This window comes from Mytilus galloprovincialis, chromosome 9, assembly GCF_965363235.1.
Source record: "Mytilus galloprovincialis chromosome 9, xbMytGall1.hap1.1, whole genome shotgun sequence".
Taxonomy (NCBI): Eukaryota; Metazoa; Mollusca; class Bivalvia; order Mytilida; family Mytilidae; genus Mytilus; species Mytilus galloprovincialis.
Window position 1 is genome coordinate 102,057 of NC_134846.1, and position 18,499 is coordinate 120,555.

The following is an 18,499-nucleotide window of genomic DNA, read 5'->3' on the forward strand; positions in this document are numbered from 1 at the left end:
CAAGTACTTTAAAGATAGTATTTGTTGGTAAGTATAATATTGACCTCAATTGTACTCTTTAATATATAGATTTTTAGAAACGTATTTAAGAATGGATTCTAGGGAAGTAAATTATTAAGAATGATTGTCCCATAATTTTTGTCAGTATTCAAAATAGCCTCAAAATGAAATGAAAATATACCAGTTTAGATTTTTAAAATCAAATAAAAAACAAAGTAAATACGTAAAGAAATAAAGAAAGAAAGACTTTCTGTTTCGTAGATCTGTACTTTTATCTGTCGTCTAGAAAACAGCTGAAAAGTAAAGTCTGATTGGTCACGTTGTAACAACTTTGTATGTATGGTCGTCAGAGTAAAATTACGATGCATTCACGTAACTTTAGCGATGTTGTCTTTTGTTTTGTTATAATTTTTATTTATTGGCAATCACATCCTTTCTCTTTTTTTATGTAATATAGCTCCCTAGTCGATCCCAATTCAATTATCATAATTGTGTTACTAAAGAAAGGCAACAGAAGTATACCGCTGTTGGAAATTCATAAATGAAACCATAGTTAAAAAACTCCTTAATATTCATGGCTTCTGATTTGGTACGCCATGAACGATACTTTTAGTTTAGACTGCATATTTATAAGTGACTATAATTTCTTGTCTGTTACGTTTGTTTTAAGAAAGTATCTTCTGTCCAATACAATATTTCCTGACGCATCACTGATTATCCATACGGGTTTCTCTTCAGTGTATCTTCTGTCCAATACAATATTTCCTGACGCATCACTGATTATCCATACGGGTTTCTCTTCAGTCTGGCGTTTACATTCTTTATTAATATAATTGTATATACATGTATCGGGGAAAAAAACTAATTGGTTTGTTAACCTATAATTTATTTGCGTTTGAAAACATCACTATTGTCTCCTCCTAAATTCTTTAATATCTTCACAACCATAGGAGATTGATAAACACTGCTTTTACATTTGGATCAGAAATGATGTCACTAGTACTTTTTATTCACCTGATCGAGAGATATGTTGTTCTGTTATCATAATGAATTCGCATCTTATTGTTTCTCTTTATCGTTCCTTCCAGAATCAGGAACACCTCGTAAGTACCGATTTAATATAAATTTCTAAAATTGTTAGTTGCAAGTATTGCCTTTATTAAATTGTAAGTTGCATTTTTTCACGTTTTTATCGGGTTAATATTAATGAGTAAACAACAATAAATAAATAACTCTGTGTAGTCAGCTTGATGATTTCGTGTACAACTCAATGTTTCTTTAGATAGTTGAGAAACTAGTTAAAATCGTTCATCTATACTTGTGTTTCTTCTCATCTTCTATGGCAACCAGTTTTACCCTATTGCCGCCTATTTACATAAAACAGTTCATACATTATATGTTATACAGTTAAATAGAGGGTATCAGCAATGGGGTAATGTACGTCTTATGGTCGACTTCAACTTTTCGTGAACAACACAATGTTGTAACTATTGAAGCATGATATGGCTACCTTTGTGATTATTTTGATGACTCTGAAACAGGGTCAAGTTGGTGTTGCACAATCTTACGTTCTCCGTGTAGTTCTTTGTAGACACTGTTTTATTTTCGTCTTTTTCATAATACAATTGCCTAATTATTGTTTGCGTTATTGATTAATATTTTTGTTTTCTTGAGTTGTCTATCTTTAGAATGTCCGCCATATTGTTTTCAATAAGGAATTTGCATACAAGACATACAAATCGAATTTTTGAAATGAAATTGCACTTTTATTGAATAAAAACGAGTAATATCTTTAATAAATATTCTTTAATATTGTTAAAATTAGCATAACACTATAAAAAGTAGCATAACACCATAAAAATACTTTTTCTCGGGATATATCAGTTTGTTTAGGGAATATCACGTTTTTCTTATATTTCTCGGGAAATCGTGGTACCATTGATTGATTGATTTTTTCACTTTTGTTTGTTTGTTTTAGCACCCAAAGAAGCCTCAGTAGACTGTAATTTACCACGTGAATGCAAACGCTATTATACGTATAAGAATTGTCCAGCATGTGATGTGTGCAAAACTGAAGGCAATGTTCCAAAGGCATGCAAGGGAAGACCTAGACATATATACCAAACAAACAATAACAATAAAAAGACATGGATGCGACGTTATGGAAAACCTCAGAGAAATGGAAAGGGGAATTGGTTATATGGCAAGAAACGGGCATAAAGTTATCTTAGAAATAACATTAAATTTATAAAAATAAAAATGTTTGTTTAATCTTATTTGCAAGTTTCTCATAAACTCACTAGATTTCTTTCAGTATGCACCTTTTATTATAGTCCTGTAAAAGCGTTTAGTTAATTGAAAAGCTGATCTTATTTGCTACATATACTGTACAAGTTTTACTCACTGTCAGAGTTCATTAATATCTCAAAAGGCGCAAGTCGGTCTGCATAACTTTTAGGGTAAATTGGGATGGTCTTGGTTTTATTTTGAATTTTGAAAAAATGATCTTGAGGATTAAAATCGTCAAGAGCTAATCTGAAATACACGCGTAATCAAATTTCTGGTCAATGACCCTATTGATCCAATTTTTTTCAAATAAACTCGAGACATAATTAATACACTTATGTATAATTATTGAGTTGCACTAGGTCCAATGCACAAGTTTTACCAGTGGTATTTACTACCCCGGTCAATACTCCTAAAGTGCATAATACAGGCTTAGACTACTATAACACATGAAGTCTTCGATACTGGCAAATCATGGCTGGTCAATTAAATTTGCATGATTTTTTTGACAGACCTAGCTATCAACTTTAGAAAAGAAATATTGGTTGATGGAGGAAATTGTTTTAACTTTATTCCTATGGAGTGATTTAGTGTGTAAAAGTAAATGATATTGGCATATTTTCAACCAGATTTCCAAAGGTTGCTGCCAAACAGTTATCAGTTATCGGCAAATGCTTTGTCTATGTGGTGGCTTGAAAAGATGTAGATGAAAACCGATTGAACAGTTTCATATTAAATGACGTTATAATCTCATAAACACATTTCCTTCATAATTCCAATGTTAGGTCACATATAATAAGTAGGTCAAGATAGATTTTTGGATTTTTAACATCTGATAATAATAAAATTAACTACATCCGGCACACAGAAATAATTTCAATATCTTTATTTTATATATCACAGATAAATAACATTGATTTAATAACAGTAAACATATATATATCTAAGATAAAATATCACTAGTGTATAGTGTTCTAATGTTTGCAGTTTAAACTTGGAAAAGTTTCTGAATTGCCTGTAATTAGCAGATCAGTAGATTTCCCATGTGGTGAAACATAGGATGTTCAATTTCTATACCAGCCAAAAATGACTATTACATCATCATTAACATAATTGGCTTACTATTGAAAGAATATCTAAGGATCTTGTATGGCATATTAAATAGTTAAAAAGAGCTCTCAACTAATATAAGGACTATGGGAAAGTGTCAGAAAATTTCTACTTCAACACCTTCTTCTTACAGTTTAAAGAATGTCTTTTGATTTCAAAGGACATGGAAAGATAGAAAGTTTTTACTAAGAAAAGAATCTGCTCATATGTCTTTAAACACCTTTTTCCAACTGTTTAAAGATCATCTTTTGATTTTACATAACCTATTATGAGCTTAAAAGAATTTTATAGTAAGCTAATATCTCTTTAAACACTTTCTTCTAACTGATTAAAGATCGTCTTTTGATATTTCATGCATGGTATGTTAACAGCTTATAGAAGTTCTTTTGTAACAGAAAGTGTCAACTAATTTCTCCTTCAGCACCTTTTTCTTGTCAGTCTAAACAAGACTGATTTCACGTGACATGCTAATGGGATTATAAGAGTTTTTAAGGAAAGTGTCAACTAATTTCCCCTTCTACACCTTCTAACTGTTTAAAGAATGTCTTTTGATTTCACATGACATGTTAAGGAGATTAAAAGAGTTCTTTACCAAGAAAAGAGTCAACTAATTTCTCCCTCATCCCCTTCTTCTCAGTTGTCTAAAAAGGTTGACTTCACATGACATGCTAACAGCTTATGTCTCTACTAAGGGATGTATCAGCTATCATCTCCTCCGATACTTTCTTCTAGTTCCTGTATAGTGTCCTGTACAATAACAGGAAATGTTCCATCACTAGTCAGCAGGGAAAATGAGGCTCTCAAAATGAGTATGAATTCACTACAAATAAAAAAGAACAATTAGATTCATTAAAACAAAGGTAAGAAAGGCTGAACAATAATATGTAATGGTACCTAGGAACAACATAGTCTCAATTGTTATGTGATGGCATGCTAGTTTTAAAGTATGGAATGTTGACCATTTCCTCTCAACCCTGGTGAGTGGGTCTCATTGGGGTCTAAGCGTGACGCGGGATTGTCGATTTTTGGTAAGCGTGACACGGGAAAGTCAAATTATTGTGTCGTGAAAACGGGAAATGAGGTCTAGCGGGACCCGGGAAATGACAAAAAAATGAGAATTGCTTACGTACATAGTGTAAGCGGGATACGGGAATCTGACAAAACAGTAAGCGGGATCCGGGATTGGAACCCCCCAATGAGACCCCCTGGTGAAACTTGAACTGGCTGATTCTTTACCTTGAAAGATTAGAGACTAATAGGTTGAGATTTCATTGCTTACTGTCTGGCCAATTATTTTACAAGATTTATTTCACAGATGCAATTTACCATTGATAATATATATTCTAAAGGTAAATGTACCCTAGTTCCTTTTTAGTTAAATATTGTAAATATATATACCAATACCAAGTTGAATCATAACAGTACTGTGTTGTGCAAAAGTCAAACACAAATTTCAATTGTGCCACGAGGCAAATACTCTTATATTTTTTTTACTTATGATTCATCTGCTTTTTAGATAAACTCTCTAATGCATGCTCATTTATTTTCCCTCCTTCAGTAAGGGAGTAGGTCCGGTAAGGATCGATTTTGGCCTCAAATTTCAGATTCATCTGACAAAAGATTTTGACCATTTTTTAAACACTTAAGTGTCTATTTCATTTGATTCAATTAATTTATGTGAAAGATTTTAACTAATTTAGTCATTAAAAACGTTCCGATTAAAGCTTAAATATGACAAACCGACCAAATATGCCGAAAAATGTCACTTTTCAGATGGTTTTTGTCAAAAATGAAAGTGGCCGCATCCGTGTTCATCCTCAACCTTTATATATGTTATGTATTATCATCAAATACAACTTACATTTCAATATTTAGGATGAACACGAATGCGGCCACTTTCGTTTTACACGGAAACCGTCTAAAATTTAACTAAAATGCTAGAATTATGAAGATTTCAGTAATTTAGCATGACTTACTGGTGCTAGTACCCGATATATGTGCATTGTATTGTCAAAAACAGCCCATATTTATGTAGCAGAAGCATTTTACTGTCCATTAAATAACTAAAAGTTTACATTTTAAAAATTTTGTAAAACTGCTATATTTTGGGGCCAAAAAGGGGTCTTACTGGACCTACTCCTTTGTTTTCAATATTAGTTAAGCAGATCATAAAATTATTTGCAATACAGTTACAGTGTGATTATTAGGAAATTAATTACAGTGTTTGTTTTGTAAATTAATTTACAATATATAATATATCGACTGATTTGCATAATGATATAGATTATTATTTATTGATATTTCCTTCCAAATCTACATCAAGAAAAAAAATCCTGTCAAAAATTAATAGAGGCAGTCTTGAACTTGTAGTGAGGTGAAAGTCAAATTGCATGTTAAATCTCACTTTACCTTTAAAATGAAGAAAACTTGAGCAAAAAAGGCATGCTTCCTTTTCTGTAAATTTATTCAAGCGCACAATATCCAATATTTTGTATATTTTGAATCCTCATCATGAATACCACTTTGAATTAATAGGTTTATTTATGTATGTGCCTGTCCCAAGTCAGGAGCCTGTAATTCAGTGGTTGTAGTTTGTTTATGTGTTACATATTTGTTTTTCGTTCATTTTTTTACATAAATGAGGCCGTTAGTTTTCTCGTTTGAATTGTTTTACATTGTCTTATCGGGGCCAGTTATAGCTGACTATGCGGTATGGGCTTTGCTCATTGTTGAAGGCCATACGGTGACCTATAGTTGTTAATGTCTGTGTCATTTTGGTCTTTTGTGGATAGTTGTCTCATTGGCAATCATACCACATCTTTTTTTTTTATATTAAAGACTACATTTTAATAAATATAGAGACATACTGTGGATTTGTTAATATTCAATGGATACCAATTTTCATGAGTTTTGTTGAAGGGAACCACAATTTAAATCTTAAAGGAATTCAAATTCTCTTAAGGAATATATGCAGACTTTGCCAAACCATAAAACGAAATATCCATAAAAATTCAAGTTTCCTAGATCAATGAAAATTGGTACCCACAAATATAAATGAATCTACAGTATCATTTCATAAGTTCAGAGACTTAAATTGAGTATTCACCTAGATTTAGGATGAAGTGACTTTAGAAATGGTAGAATATCTTTGGCAAAAATCTCCTGAATATAAGACTGGAACTGACTGTATTGTAACTGGAACAGAAGTGACGTGTATCGTTCTAGCTGTCGGACAGACCTATATTGCATGATGGCTGGTGGACTTGGCAACCACATATCTGTAGATTCAATAAATAAATATATATATTCAAACTGTAAATTTACAATTTTTTGCGATCATGCGCGTAGCTACGTTTACGTCAAAACGCCCGGGCGTACACTTGAATTCTGAAAATATTTATTTTATCTAAATATAATAAGAAAAACTGGTCAAAAGCACATCAGCCTTGTGCTTCTCTCTTCAATGGATTGTAATTTTCAATAAAAAGGGACTAAATTTACTTTAATCAAATAGTTCATTTCATATATTTGTTCCAATTTTCTGTAAACGTCTGAATCTACTGTGAATTCTGCGTACTTTTCTTTTATTTAAAGCAATTCATTATTTGCTGAGATTCGATATGTGGTTTGCATTGTTGTCGAGCATGTGACTTGTGCCGCAAAAGCGAGACATAGCGTCGTCAGCGCAGTCAATATTTAGGTTCCGAATGTGGACAAAGTTTTTTTGAATGACTCTCTGTTAAAAAAACTGTTTATGATCAAAAAAGTATCCAGTGCAATATAATAATGCAATTATTTCTTTAATTTCCCCCACATTTTACGGATAAAAAGTATTTCTTTCTGCAATTAATAAGTGGTCACAGTTTGGGCTTATTTTCTTATTTTTTCTTTCTTTCTTAATTACATTAACTACTTGTCGAACCTTCATCGAATTTTATGAAAATTTGGAAGAAGATTTTTCTATGATTAATGTCTAAAGCAAAATTTTGAAAGCGTATGTTTTCGTTTATTTTTCTGTTCTTTACTGATAGCTGGACTTTTCTTTGCGCAATTAATTGCTCGATTTATAAACCTTCATAAAATGTGATTGTGGGCACACGCTAAATTCCAGATCAAGAAAATATAATAAAGAAAATTTTGATTTTTTTTTAAATTCCTGGAAAAGACTGGTAAATTGATTCACTTCTTATGGAAAGAAATCGTGTTCCAGATGTTATATTGCATCTCTAAGAAATATTTTTTTCGTGTTCATTAAAAGATGCTTTTGTCGATTGTATGCTCGCTCACTCACGACTTTAAACAATTTGAAAGTAATATTGGTTTGAGATTTTCTCTACAACCAATGTCCGTTAGCTTCCTATTAACACAATGAATAAGTTCTCAAAATTAAACATGAAAATATACCATTTACATTCAAAAGTATCTTACTATCAATGATTTTTTACTGACAGGAATGGTATGTCATTCTCGATAACTCGATCGCTTTCGGGGGCTCCGCAGGGGTTTCATTATTTTTTTAGACTGGTGGTACCTTTCAGATTTTAGGGGGAACCAAACCCAAAGGGCGAGGGGTTTGAGGGCCGCCTAAGGCCCCCAGTGGGTCCAGGGCAAGCCCTGGTAGGGGGGCCAGGGTTGCCCCCCGTAAGCTCCTGGATTTTAGGGATTTCAGCCTTAATTTTTTACTTTAAAAAATAGGGAAAAGTCTGTAATATTTGCTTCAATTTTGGGTAAGTTAACATTGAATTGTTTTTTTTTCTAGAGTAATTATCTGAAAATACATTGCTTATAATTATTTTGTAATCAGTTATAAAATATGTATAACCTATAATGCAGGGGTTTCATGTGAAATGTTGTTTAAATGTTTTGTTTGTTTTTATACTTTTATTAAATGTTTTGCATTTGTTCAATATTCATTATTGTGAATGAAACTTCATAAGTTGCATACAATGCAGTATAGTATTAAAAAAACTGATAATAAAACTTGTAGCTTTTTTTTATTGCTTTCAACCTTTTGTTATAATCATAACTGTGTCAAGTGTAAGTTTTTAGTGTCATATATGATTTATTTTAATCAAAGTCATATTCACTGTCATTATCACTTTCATCATCATCATCATTATCATCAATCTGCCCAAATTCAATCATCATCTGCTTACATGCAGCTCTCACTTCTTCCCTTATAAGCTCTTGCTGATTGTCTCCTGTTACATCAGTTTGACACTCCGCTTCAACTGTTTGAATTTCAATTACATTTTCTTGTGCTCCTTCACTTTCATTTGTCCTATTGTTGGGTTTCTGTTTTGGAAGTTTTCTTCTGTCTTTCTCACTTCTCCAACGTTTTACTGCTTTCTCTGTTACTTGCTGACTATCTCCTGTGTTGGGACCATTGATTGATACATTCATTAATGTCATTATCATGTCTTGTTTAAGAGAACTTCTGAGTCTAGTTTTTATTCTTTTAATTGTGCTTGCACCCCTTTCAGGCCAGGCATTTGAAACTGGCATTGATTGACAAATATCAGCAAGCTCAATAATATGAGGGAAAAAATTGCATAAGTCAGTCTTTCTCGCTAACATCATCTTTAACATCATTTGTGTTTTGCTCAAATCTGAAGAATTATTATTATCTATTATCATCTTTTTCCATTCTAGCATATTGTACTTGATCTTATTCCATTCAGTAACTATTTCATTTTTCTCGTCTTGTTCAATGTTAGGATAGAACGATTCCATCAAGCTGTCTAATGATGTTACACCATAATATCTGAATTCTGTATCAGTTCTTTCTGGCAGAGAAACAGGGTTGAAAATATCAAATGCTTTCAGGACAGAGAGAGCATCTTCAAATCTCGAATTTATGTTTTCCTTAAGGGCTGTGACATACTTGGTCAATAGTGTTTCCAGTTGCTTAAAATCAGTATCACTGACTTTAAATTCCTTTGTTACCATAGTTAACTTTCCATCTTGTAAATCTTTTTTCATTTCTTCCAGAGGTTGTTTTGATTTTGAAATTTCTTCCATTGTGTCAATTGTATACTGAATGCTGGGCCCAATACTACTAAAATCAATATTGCCTGTTTGAAAAATCTTTGACAATTTTGATAAGGGTGGAAGTATGCATTTTAAGATGTAAAGTGTTCCAAGAAATCTTGTTTTCTTCATCCTCTTTAACAATCCATAGGCTGCAGTGTCTTTCTCACTTAACTGACTTAGGGTTTGCAGAACTGCAGCATAATCGTCAAAAACAGCTTGAACTGATAAGTCAAATGAAAGCCAGCGAGTTGTACATGCCTTTTTCAGTCTCTTTGCAACCATTTTTCTGGAACTTTCATTCAGCTTAAGATTTTTTGTACCTTCTTGTACTTTCAAGTAAACTGCAGTTCTTTTCGGAGAGTTTTGAAAATACTTCCATAATTGTATCAGAGTCAGCTGTGCCAGATCAATATCTTTAAGTTCTGTCTTTGTGTCTGCACATGCAAGTGCTAGTTTATGACAGATACAATGAATATTTATAATTCCTGGGTGTTCTTTTTTCAACAGTGCAGCCACACCATTCTTTTTTCCAGTCATCACAGAAGCCCCATCTGTTGCTAGGCTTCTGAGCTTACTTATGTCAATCCCTAGATTCAGTAACTTTTCTTTTATTACTTTTACAATTGTTGCAGCATCTGCTGAATCTGATTCCTTCAAAAGGTCAGCTGTAAAAAGGAAATGAATTGTTGGGCACCCAGCTCTATCAACATACTGTATAAAGCAAACTTACTGTTCAATCAAAGAAATATCAGTTACTTCATCTATCATCAGCCCAAAACTATCAGCCATATTTACTTTTTGTACTAAGTCTTCTGTTATAACATCTCCTATACTCAAGAACATTTCACGGATTGACCCAGCACTGCTATGGTTAAAGTGTTTCATATGTGACACTCCAACTACTTCTAGCAAGTTAATCAGTGATTTAAATTTGCTATTTGCCACCTCTTCTTTGGCCAACCAATACAATGAGGTAAATGCAATTAAAAGTACTTCTGATGCATATTCTTTCCTGTTATTTACCTCTTTTTGAAATGGGGAAACTCTCTGTATGTTTTCTTCAAGTTCTGCAGCTTTGTGAACCTTGGATTTGGAATGGTCCTGTATAGCTTCTTTTCTGAATCGCAGACCTGGTTTCATACAAAAAATATCTTTGTTCTTTGGATTTAAATTGTGATGGTTTTTGCACAGGAGACAGTACATTCCTTCTTGTTCTATATAGACAAGCCACCATAACCCTGTATCTTGACTGAAGGAGGTATTTTTGTCCATCAAAGTGCTATGTTTAAATCTGTGTTTATTTTTTGATGTTGACTGAGGGTCTTCAAAACTTAGAGACTCACATCTATCTTTACAGATGGAAAAATGGTGGATTTTCTTAGTATTACCTTTAAATGTTTCTTCAAGTAGTTTTCTCTGTTTTTCTATGTCAATTTCTATTCTTTGAGTTTCAAAGTTTGTTGTTGAAGTTGTTGAAACTGTGCAGGGAGATGTAGAATTAGTTTTAATTAAAGGCGAGTTCTCAATCTCTACTTCATTATTTTTATGATTATCATGTTTATCTGTATCTTCTGGAGTGGAATTTTGAGTGGGGGCTGCCTCTGACTGTGACTCATCATCATCTAAAAAAATAGATAAATCATTTGTCAAAACGGAAACAGTGGGAATAATAGTGAATGTAAGTTTTACTAAAATTTGTGGAGTAGTTTTCAATTTTGAATTTAAGATTCTGTGGGAGTTTCTTTTAAAATCATTCAGTTATTAAATTGTGGATAAAAAATACTTTTGAACAGAGGAATACACAGGTGGACAGCAGACATTCCGTGTTTTTATAAAGCAAGGATATAAATAAAAATAAATTATATTTTCTTTTAATTCATAAAATACATATATATATATATGAATAAAATTTCAAAACTGTACAATGCTAAAAATTTTAGATTTGCAGCAGCTACCACCACTTTAGACAAATGTAAATTTGGGCAAAATATAAATAATAAATTAATTAAAAATCTTAGTTATAATATCATATTACTATGCAGAAGCCATGTGCCTACTTCAACAGTAAAATTGAGAATGGAAATGGGGAATATGTCAAAGAGACAACAAACAAATTAATTTAAAAATAATTAAAAAAATGAAAATAATACATGCAAACCTCTTACCTAAGATAAACTGTAGTAGATGTTGCTCTTTTCAATGATCTGGCCACAGTCCTGTCTGGTAGTTGTAGATTGTTTAAATGTTGGTGCTGCCATAGCAGAAAGCTGGTACATGTATACACATGAAAAATTTAACAGTGTCATGCAAACAATTTAAAAACAATTAACATGCTCTCATGCAAAACAGCAAACAAAAATTTTTGATATATGCTAAGTGTTGTGATGATTGTTCTTGTCAGATAAAAAAATGTATTTAACTTTTGCTTAACTTTAATATTGATATAAAGGGGTGATTGTGAAAAGGGGGGCAAATTAATTATAGGCTTCTTAACTATAGTAAGTAATTGTAAAACTGTGATTTTTCACTTCTTCAGAGCTGTCTTTTTTTTTAATTTAAGAAGTCTAAAATCTGGTCAAATTTTATATTTTTCTAAACGTAACAGTTATATATGTTACTTCATATTGTTTCACGAAGTCTTAGACTTCGTGAAACAATATGAAGTAACATATATAACTCTTACACTAAAAATTTCCTGCAGACAGCAGTCATTTAAATCACAACATAGAACACATATAGAGAAAACGGTGATCAGGGACAACGTATGGTCCAACGGGAAACGAACTGATTTGATACAATTAACGATTTTTTGAATTTCATAGAATGTTCACCTTTATTAAACCTTTTATTCATAAAATAATCTGTGATACAAGCTGCTTTCCTTTTCTTAGACATAGTTATGCTGTTGTTGTTTATATTCATCAACAATTTGCCGCTTGAAAATATACTGCTAAATCGTCGCATTTTAAAGCGCTCTTACGATACAGATACGGACACATGGTTTATCAGAATCACTACTCCTTACTTTGGAGGTGTACCTAAATTGGCAGAAGATAGATCTATACTTTAAGCGGACCTCGACGAAGACACCTATAAACATACACATTCACGGCGTACACGGAGATTATCACTTTAGGAAAGAAAGAAATTAGATTTGAACGATTTCAAAAAAAATTTACACATTATTTTTTTTTGTATTTTTATTTTTTCTGCCGGTACCAGACGCTTCCGTAGGCGGGTAAAAGTACCGGGTACCGGGTCTTAATGAATGCACTGGGCTCCGTCCCCTTGGACCCACTACCAGCAGGGGAGTTGGCATTGAGTGGTTTGTCACCCCCTCAGACCCCTCACCAAAGTTCGGGCGTACACGTGAATATGACCCAGCTACGCGACTGGCGATGTTTTTATTGATGAGAAAAATGCAGTCAGGATTGGTTTACCATAAAAAAAAAAAAAATAATAAAAAAATTAAAAAAAATTAATTTTCAGAGCATATTTAATTTTTATGGTGCATTCTTTGAAATTGCAATAATCATTTTAACTTTTTTGCATTGTCCACTAATCACAATAATAAATGCATTAAAACATTTCTGAATTATACATACACAATTTTTTAGAACTTTTATAGCTTATAGTTATTTTTAGAAGTTGAAGTATCATTACTTAAATTTTGTCATTTGTCCTTTTACGAACAATTATCTTATTAGCAATTATACCATACCATCTCATTTTTATATAAAAATGTGTAATGGTTCCGGGGAACCCAGTGTCTCGCCTACTTTTGCTGTTAATCGCAGGCTCAACAAAAATGAGGAAAAAAATCAATAAAATTATTCCTCTTGATACTATCTTTTGATTGTAAGAAACTTCTGTCCAAGTTTGGTAAAAATCCAGGATAGTTATGATAAAAATAGAAAGATGTGGTGTGAGTGCCAATGAGACAACTCTCCATCCAAATAACAATTTATAAAAGTAAACCATTATAGGTCAATGTACGGCCTTCAACATGGAGCCTTGCTCACACTGAACAATAAGCTATAAAGGGCCCCAAAATTACTAGTGTAAAACCATTCAAACGGGAAAACCAAGGGTCTAATCTATATAAAAAACGAAAAAACGAGAAACACCTATAAATTACATAGACAAATGACAACTACTGTACATCAATTTCCTGACTAAGGACAGGTGCAAACATTTGCAGCAGGATTAAACGTTTTAATGGTATCAAACCTTCTCCCTTTTTCTGAAACAATAGTATAACATCACAACATAGAAAAACACACAATAAAATATCAATTGGAAGGCTTAACTCAATCAAAAAACATAAATTAACACACTATGAATCTATTTACCGGTAATGTTTCAAAAACTTTAACTGCAGACTCTATGTAATGTACAAAATTTTAACCAAATTTCTTCTAGATACTAGCTTTTGATCATAAACGAGCTTCTGTCCAAGTTTGGTACAATTCTAAATACATAGCTTAAGAAAGTTATTAAAATTTCATAAACTTTAACCACAGAGTGAATGTAATGTTTCTCGGCAGAAAAACTAAGTCCATTTAAAAGTAAAATAGGGAAAAAATGGAATTTTATATTTTTAATACAAAATTTACTTCTAAATACTATCTAATGATCATAAACAAGCTTCTGTTAAAGTTTGGTAGATATCCATGATAGTTTAAGAAAGTTATTAAAATTTTAAAAACTTGAACCACAGAGTGAATGTTACTGAAAACAATTAACTATAGTATTGTTTGAACAGTGTTGAAAATAGTGGCAAGACCAGGAATATGCTTGAAAGTATAATTTTCCCAGAATCCACTATAAAAATTAATATCATTGATATCAATGATTCCAAAGAATACATATTCATTTTAATTAAGGTGGTACCTAACACTACAGGGAGATAAATCAGCTAAACGTTTAAATTACGTTGTGTTGTTAAGGGAATATTTAAGCTTTTCAATGATCAAAATAAGTGTTTGTCAAACTGCTATATAACCAGTGTAATTTTTCTGATAAAACGGTTGGTTAAAATTTTTGAAATTTTTATATTTCTGTAAAAGGGTCAAAGTAAATACTTTATCAAAATTTGAAGAAAATTAAACGAGCCAAATTAATTTTAGTTAAAGTGTTAGGTACCACCTTAAATGAATAAAGAATGTGTCAATGGGACACTGCAGGTAGTGCCCTGCCTGCATGTTTTGTTATAAAATGACAGAACTAAAAAACTGTTAAAGTGAAGCCTTCCAAATTTGAACTTGATATATGTTTCAAAGGTTAAAAGCATTGTGTATAAGTTTCAGTTGATTTAGGCAATCAAAAGTTTGAGAATGTAAGGATGGACAAGGATGTTGAGGGGTGGTGTGAGAAATACCCCTATGAATATTAAATACCTTTGATACAAGAATCAGATAACCATATACTTTGTCTGTGGAGGGATGGTGTTGTAACATCTACATGGCAGGTACCTATATAATCTGCATTAACCATACAGCCTAAAATTTTGATATACATTTTCATGTAAAATTATCTGTTAGTAATAAAATAGACAGTTCAAAGTGTACTGAATTTTAAGAATCCTTGTAACAACTCCTTATAGATATTGGCAAAGTTCTAACTTTATCCTAAGCCACACTGTTAATAAACATAGGATTATTTCAAGAAAATAGTGTCAACTCTAATTATCTTGAAGTCAGCCAGACCAGAGAATTAGCTTTAGATACCTGTAGTTTGACTCAAACAAAAACCTGACGTTTAAAAGACCAAGGGACACAACTCTTGCATAGCATGGCAAGGCTACAATAAATCCTGATGAATATGAGTAGCTAAGGGAATTTTAAAATGCCCATAGGGGTTTTATGTGCAAGATGGCTGTCATAGTTTTGAAGGGAATTCAAATTTGGCCTTCAAATTGATCTTAATGTTGTTTGTTTGCTTCTCCAGGCTTTTAAGGAGGCTGGAGGGTACAAAAATTTCAGCAAAAATTTTAAACTCTTTTTTTTTCATTACAAATTTTATTACACTTAATGGTATAAAAATCAATCAAAACAGTTAATTTGTTTTGGTCCCAGATGACTTTTCAAAAGTTATATCATTGAAAAAGCTCCAAATTATCTCCCTCTGGTACAAAAAAAAATGCCATTTATTTGCATTACAATTGAAGTATCTTTTAAACTCATCGGAAACCTTTTTTTTATTACTTTTTTCAAATTAGCTGTACTAAAACTAAAAAATCCTTTGTAAGTCTTGTACAATTTGGAGTTAAGTATGGCGTTCATTATCACTGAACTAGTATATATATATTTGTTTAGGGGCCATCTGAAGGACGCTTCCAGGTGCGGGAATTTCTCGCTGCATTGAAGACCTGTTTGTGACCTTCTGCTGTTGTCTTCCCTATGGTCGGGTTGTCTCTTTGACACATTCCCCATTTCCATTCTCAATTCTAATTGTAACATTTAAGTGATTTCTGTAATTTAGTTCTTTTTTTACTTCATTATTACCTATTTTTCTCCTATTAGTTCAACAGAAAAAAATTACCTTAATAAAAATGCATGCTTCTTTCAAAGGCAGATTGTGACCTTAAATGACCAGTAACCCCATTCTTTTATTTCATTTTTCTATAAAGTATATGATAAAGTTCATTTTTAGGAAAAAAATAGCAAAATCCTATATTTAAAAAAAATTGATTTATACACTCAAGTCCCTAAAATGCTACACCAATGGTAAAATTGATTGTTTTGTTTTAAATTGTGGACAAAATTTCTATTACAAAATTTCCTATTGGGAGCCTTCGTGGTGACAGTTGGCAGGTATGTTTTATATGGAACAAAGTTCCGAACCATGTGAAAACTTCATGTGACTAAACAGAAATTTCGAGTCAACTGAGTTCCGAGACAAAGATAGTTAATGTCTGAATTTGACCTCATAGTTTAAATCTGTCATACCTGTATCTAATTGGCCTCTTTGTTCTTCCACTTGTTGAAATGTTGACAGGATCATCTCCAAAGCTTTTCTGGATCTTAATATCTCATACACTGATGAAGAGTCTGTAAACATTATGTTACATTTTATTGGTTAAAATACGGTACATGGAAGTTGTAAGAAAAAAAAACTTTGCTGCTGAAGATAGGTGGTTCAGGCTACCACCAACAAAAACTGATCATAATAATGACAATAATACAGCTAATAGAATTAGTAGTTTCAGAAGGAAATTTTTTTTATAACAGTTAGTAGACTACAACGCTAGATACAGGATACCAAGAGATGAGAACAGCTAACTTGACCAAATAAACTATATAAAAAAAATACTTTTTTTTAAGCAGATAATCCTTTTGTTTCTTTTTAACAATTTTTCCAGTAAGGAGTCTTAAATTTTGTAAATAAAAAGTGTGGTATTTCTGGAATGAATGTTAACATTAATTAGAGTCCCTTTGAATTTGCCTTGTAACTTGGTTACTTTTGCTGCATACCAATCAATTTTGGAGGTAATTTTTACCCAAATTCCTACAATCTAGCTGCATACAATTACAGATAGTTCTAGTGAGATATTTATACAGCCAGTATAAAAATAATTGAAGTTCGTACATGAGGAATGAATTCCAATTGCAGCATTTCCTAAACTCTTACAGTCAAGTTTTCTCATTGTTTGTTAATTTGTTTGAGAGGAGAATCTGAATAAAATAAGGATGTGTCCCAAGTCCACGGATGCCCCATCTACACCATCATTTTCTATATGTCCAGTGGGCCGTGAAAATAGGATTAAATCTCTAATTTGGCATTAAAAATAGAAAGATCATATCATAGGGAACATGTTCGCTAAATTTCAAGTTGATTTGACTTCATCTTCATCAAAAACTACCTGGACCAAAAACTTTAACCTGAAGTGAGACAGACGAACGGACGAAAGGACAAACGGACAGATGTACAGACCAGAAAACATAATGCCCATAAATGGGACATAAAAATTGAGTTACCTGAAATGTTCTGCAGATCCAGTGAATTGAGGTATTTTCTTAAGTTGGTGTACATATTTGTCATGTCTGTGATATTATTCATCAACACCCATTCTTCTATATCTGTAAACTGCAATCAAATTCATTTTCAATTGTTTAACAGAATTAGCAATACTTAAACAAGTGATTTTCTAAATCACTGATTCAAGTAACATTATTTCCATAAAGGTTGGAAGTTATAGTTGTCTTTCTTTAATAATCACCTTTTTAAGTAGTACAAATTAATCACTAGAAGAAGTGATGTAAAATTAGTGTAGCTTTAAATATAGAATACTAATGATCCAGGGACTAATTATGTTTCTAAACTTATCAGAAACAACATCTGTGTTGTCTAGGATGACCAGGTCATTTCAGGTGATGACCTTGTACTGAATCTAGGATAATGACATAAAAATCACTTGTTTAAGTATCAGACCTCAATTTCCTTCCCAAAAATCACTTCTTTAAGTATCATTCTTTCAATAACCCTCACTAATTTCAACACCCCCGAACAGTGAAATTTTTATGGCGAACAGTAGAATTTTATTACATAATCTGAAAGATGAAACCTTGAACTTCACAGGAAAAATACTCCCACTGCTGTGAAAAATCTTTTAAGAAAGTATCAGTTCATTATGTAAAGCCGTTATTATAGCGTTTTTTCAACTAAAATAGAATTTTCAGGTATATGATAGCATCAAAGGCATAAAACTTGCTACTTAAAAGAAGCAAAAAGTTCATATTTTTTAATTTTACTAATTAAAAGATGTTATTTAAACCTATGTGTTTAAAATTTTGAAAAAACTACAAAATCCCAATTTGTGACAAAACCTCGAATTTGCTACTCAAATAAGTGATTTAAAAATCACTTATTTCAGTAAGTCCCCTGACTGTAAGAGTGAGAAACCAGTACTAACAAGAATGTGTCCAAAGTACATGGATGCCCCACTCGCACTATCCTTTTCCATGTTCCATGGACAGTGAAATTGGGTTATTATCTAATTTGGCATTAAAATTAGAAAGATCATATCATAAGCAACAAGTGTACTAAGTTTCAAGTTGATTGGACTTCA

The 18,499-nt window shown here is 32.0% G+C and overlaps 1 protein-coding gene across 1 annotated transcript in view; it reads right to left on the reverse strand.

The window, feature by feature from the left end:
- Positions 1–3,157: 3,157 nt before the first annotated feature.
- The window catches only part of LOC143046453 (uncharacterized), a 28,017-nt gene continuing 12,675 nt past the window's right edge, over positions 3,158–18,499 (reverse strand). The window contains exons 7-11 of the mRNA XM_076219613.1: positions 17,409–17,517; positions 16,380–16,481; positions 14,829–14,930; positions 6,503–6,674; positions 3,158–4,216 (exon numbers count right to left, since the gene is read on the reverse strand). Of these exons, the coding sequence (XP_076075728.1) occupies positions 4,096–4,216; positions 6,503–6,674; positions 14,829–14,930; positions 16,380–16,481; positions 17,409–17,517 (606 nt within the window). The 3' untranslated portion in view covers positions 3,158–4,095. The remainder of the gene's footprint in view (positions 4,217–6,502; positions 6,675–14,828; positions 14,931–16,379; positions 16,482–17,408; positions 17,518–18,499) is intronic.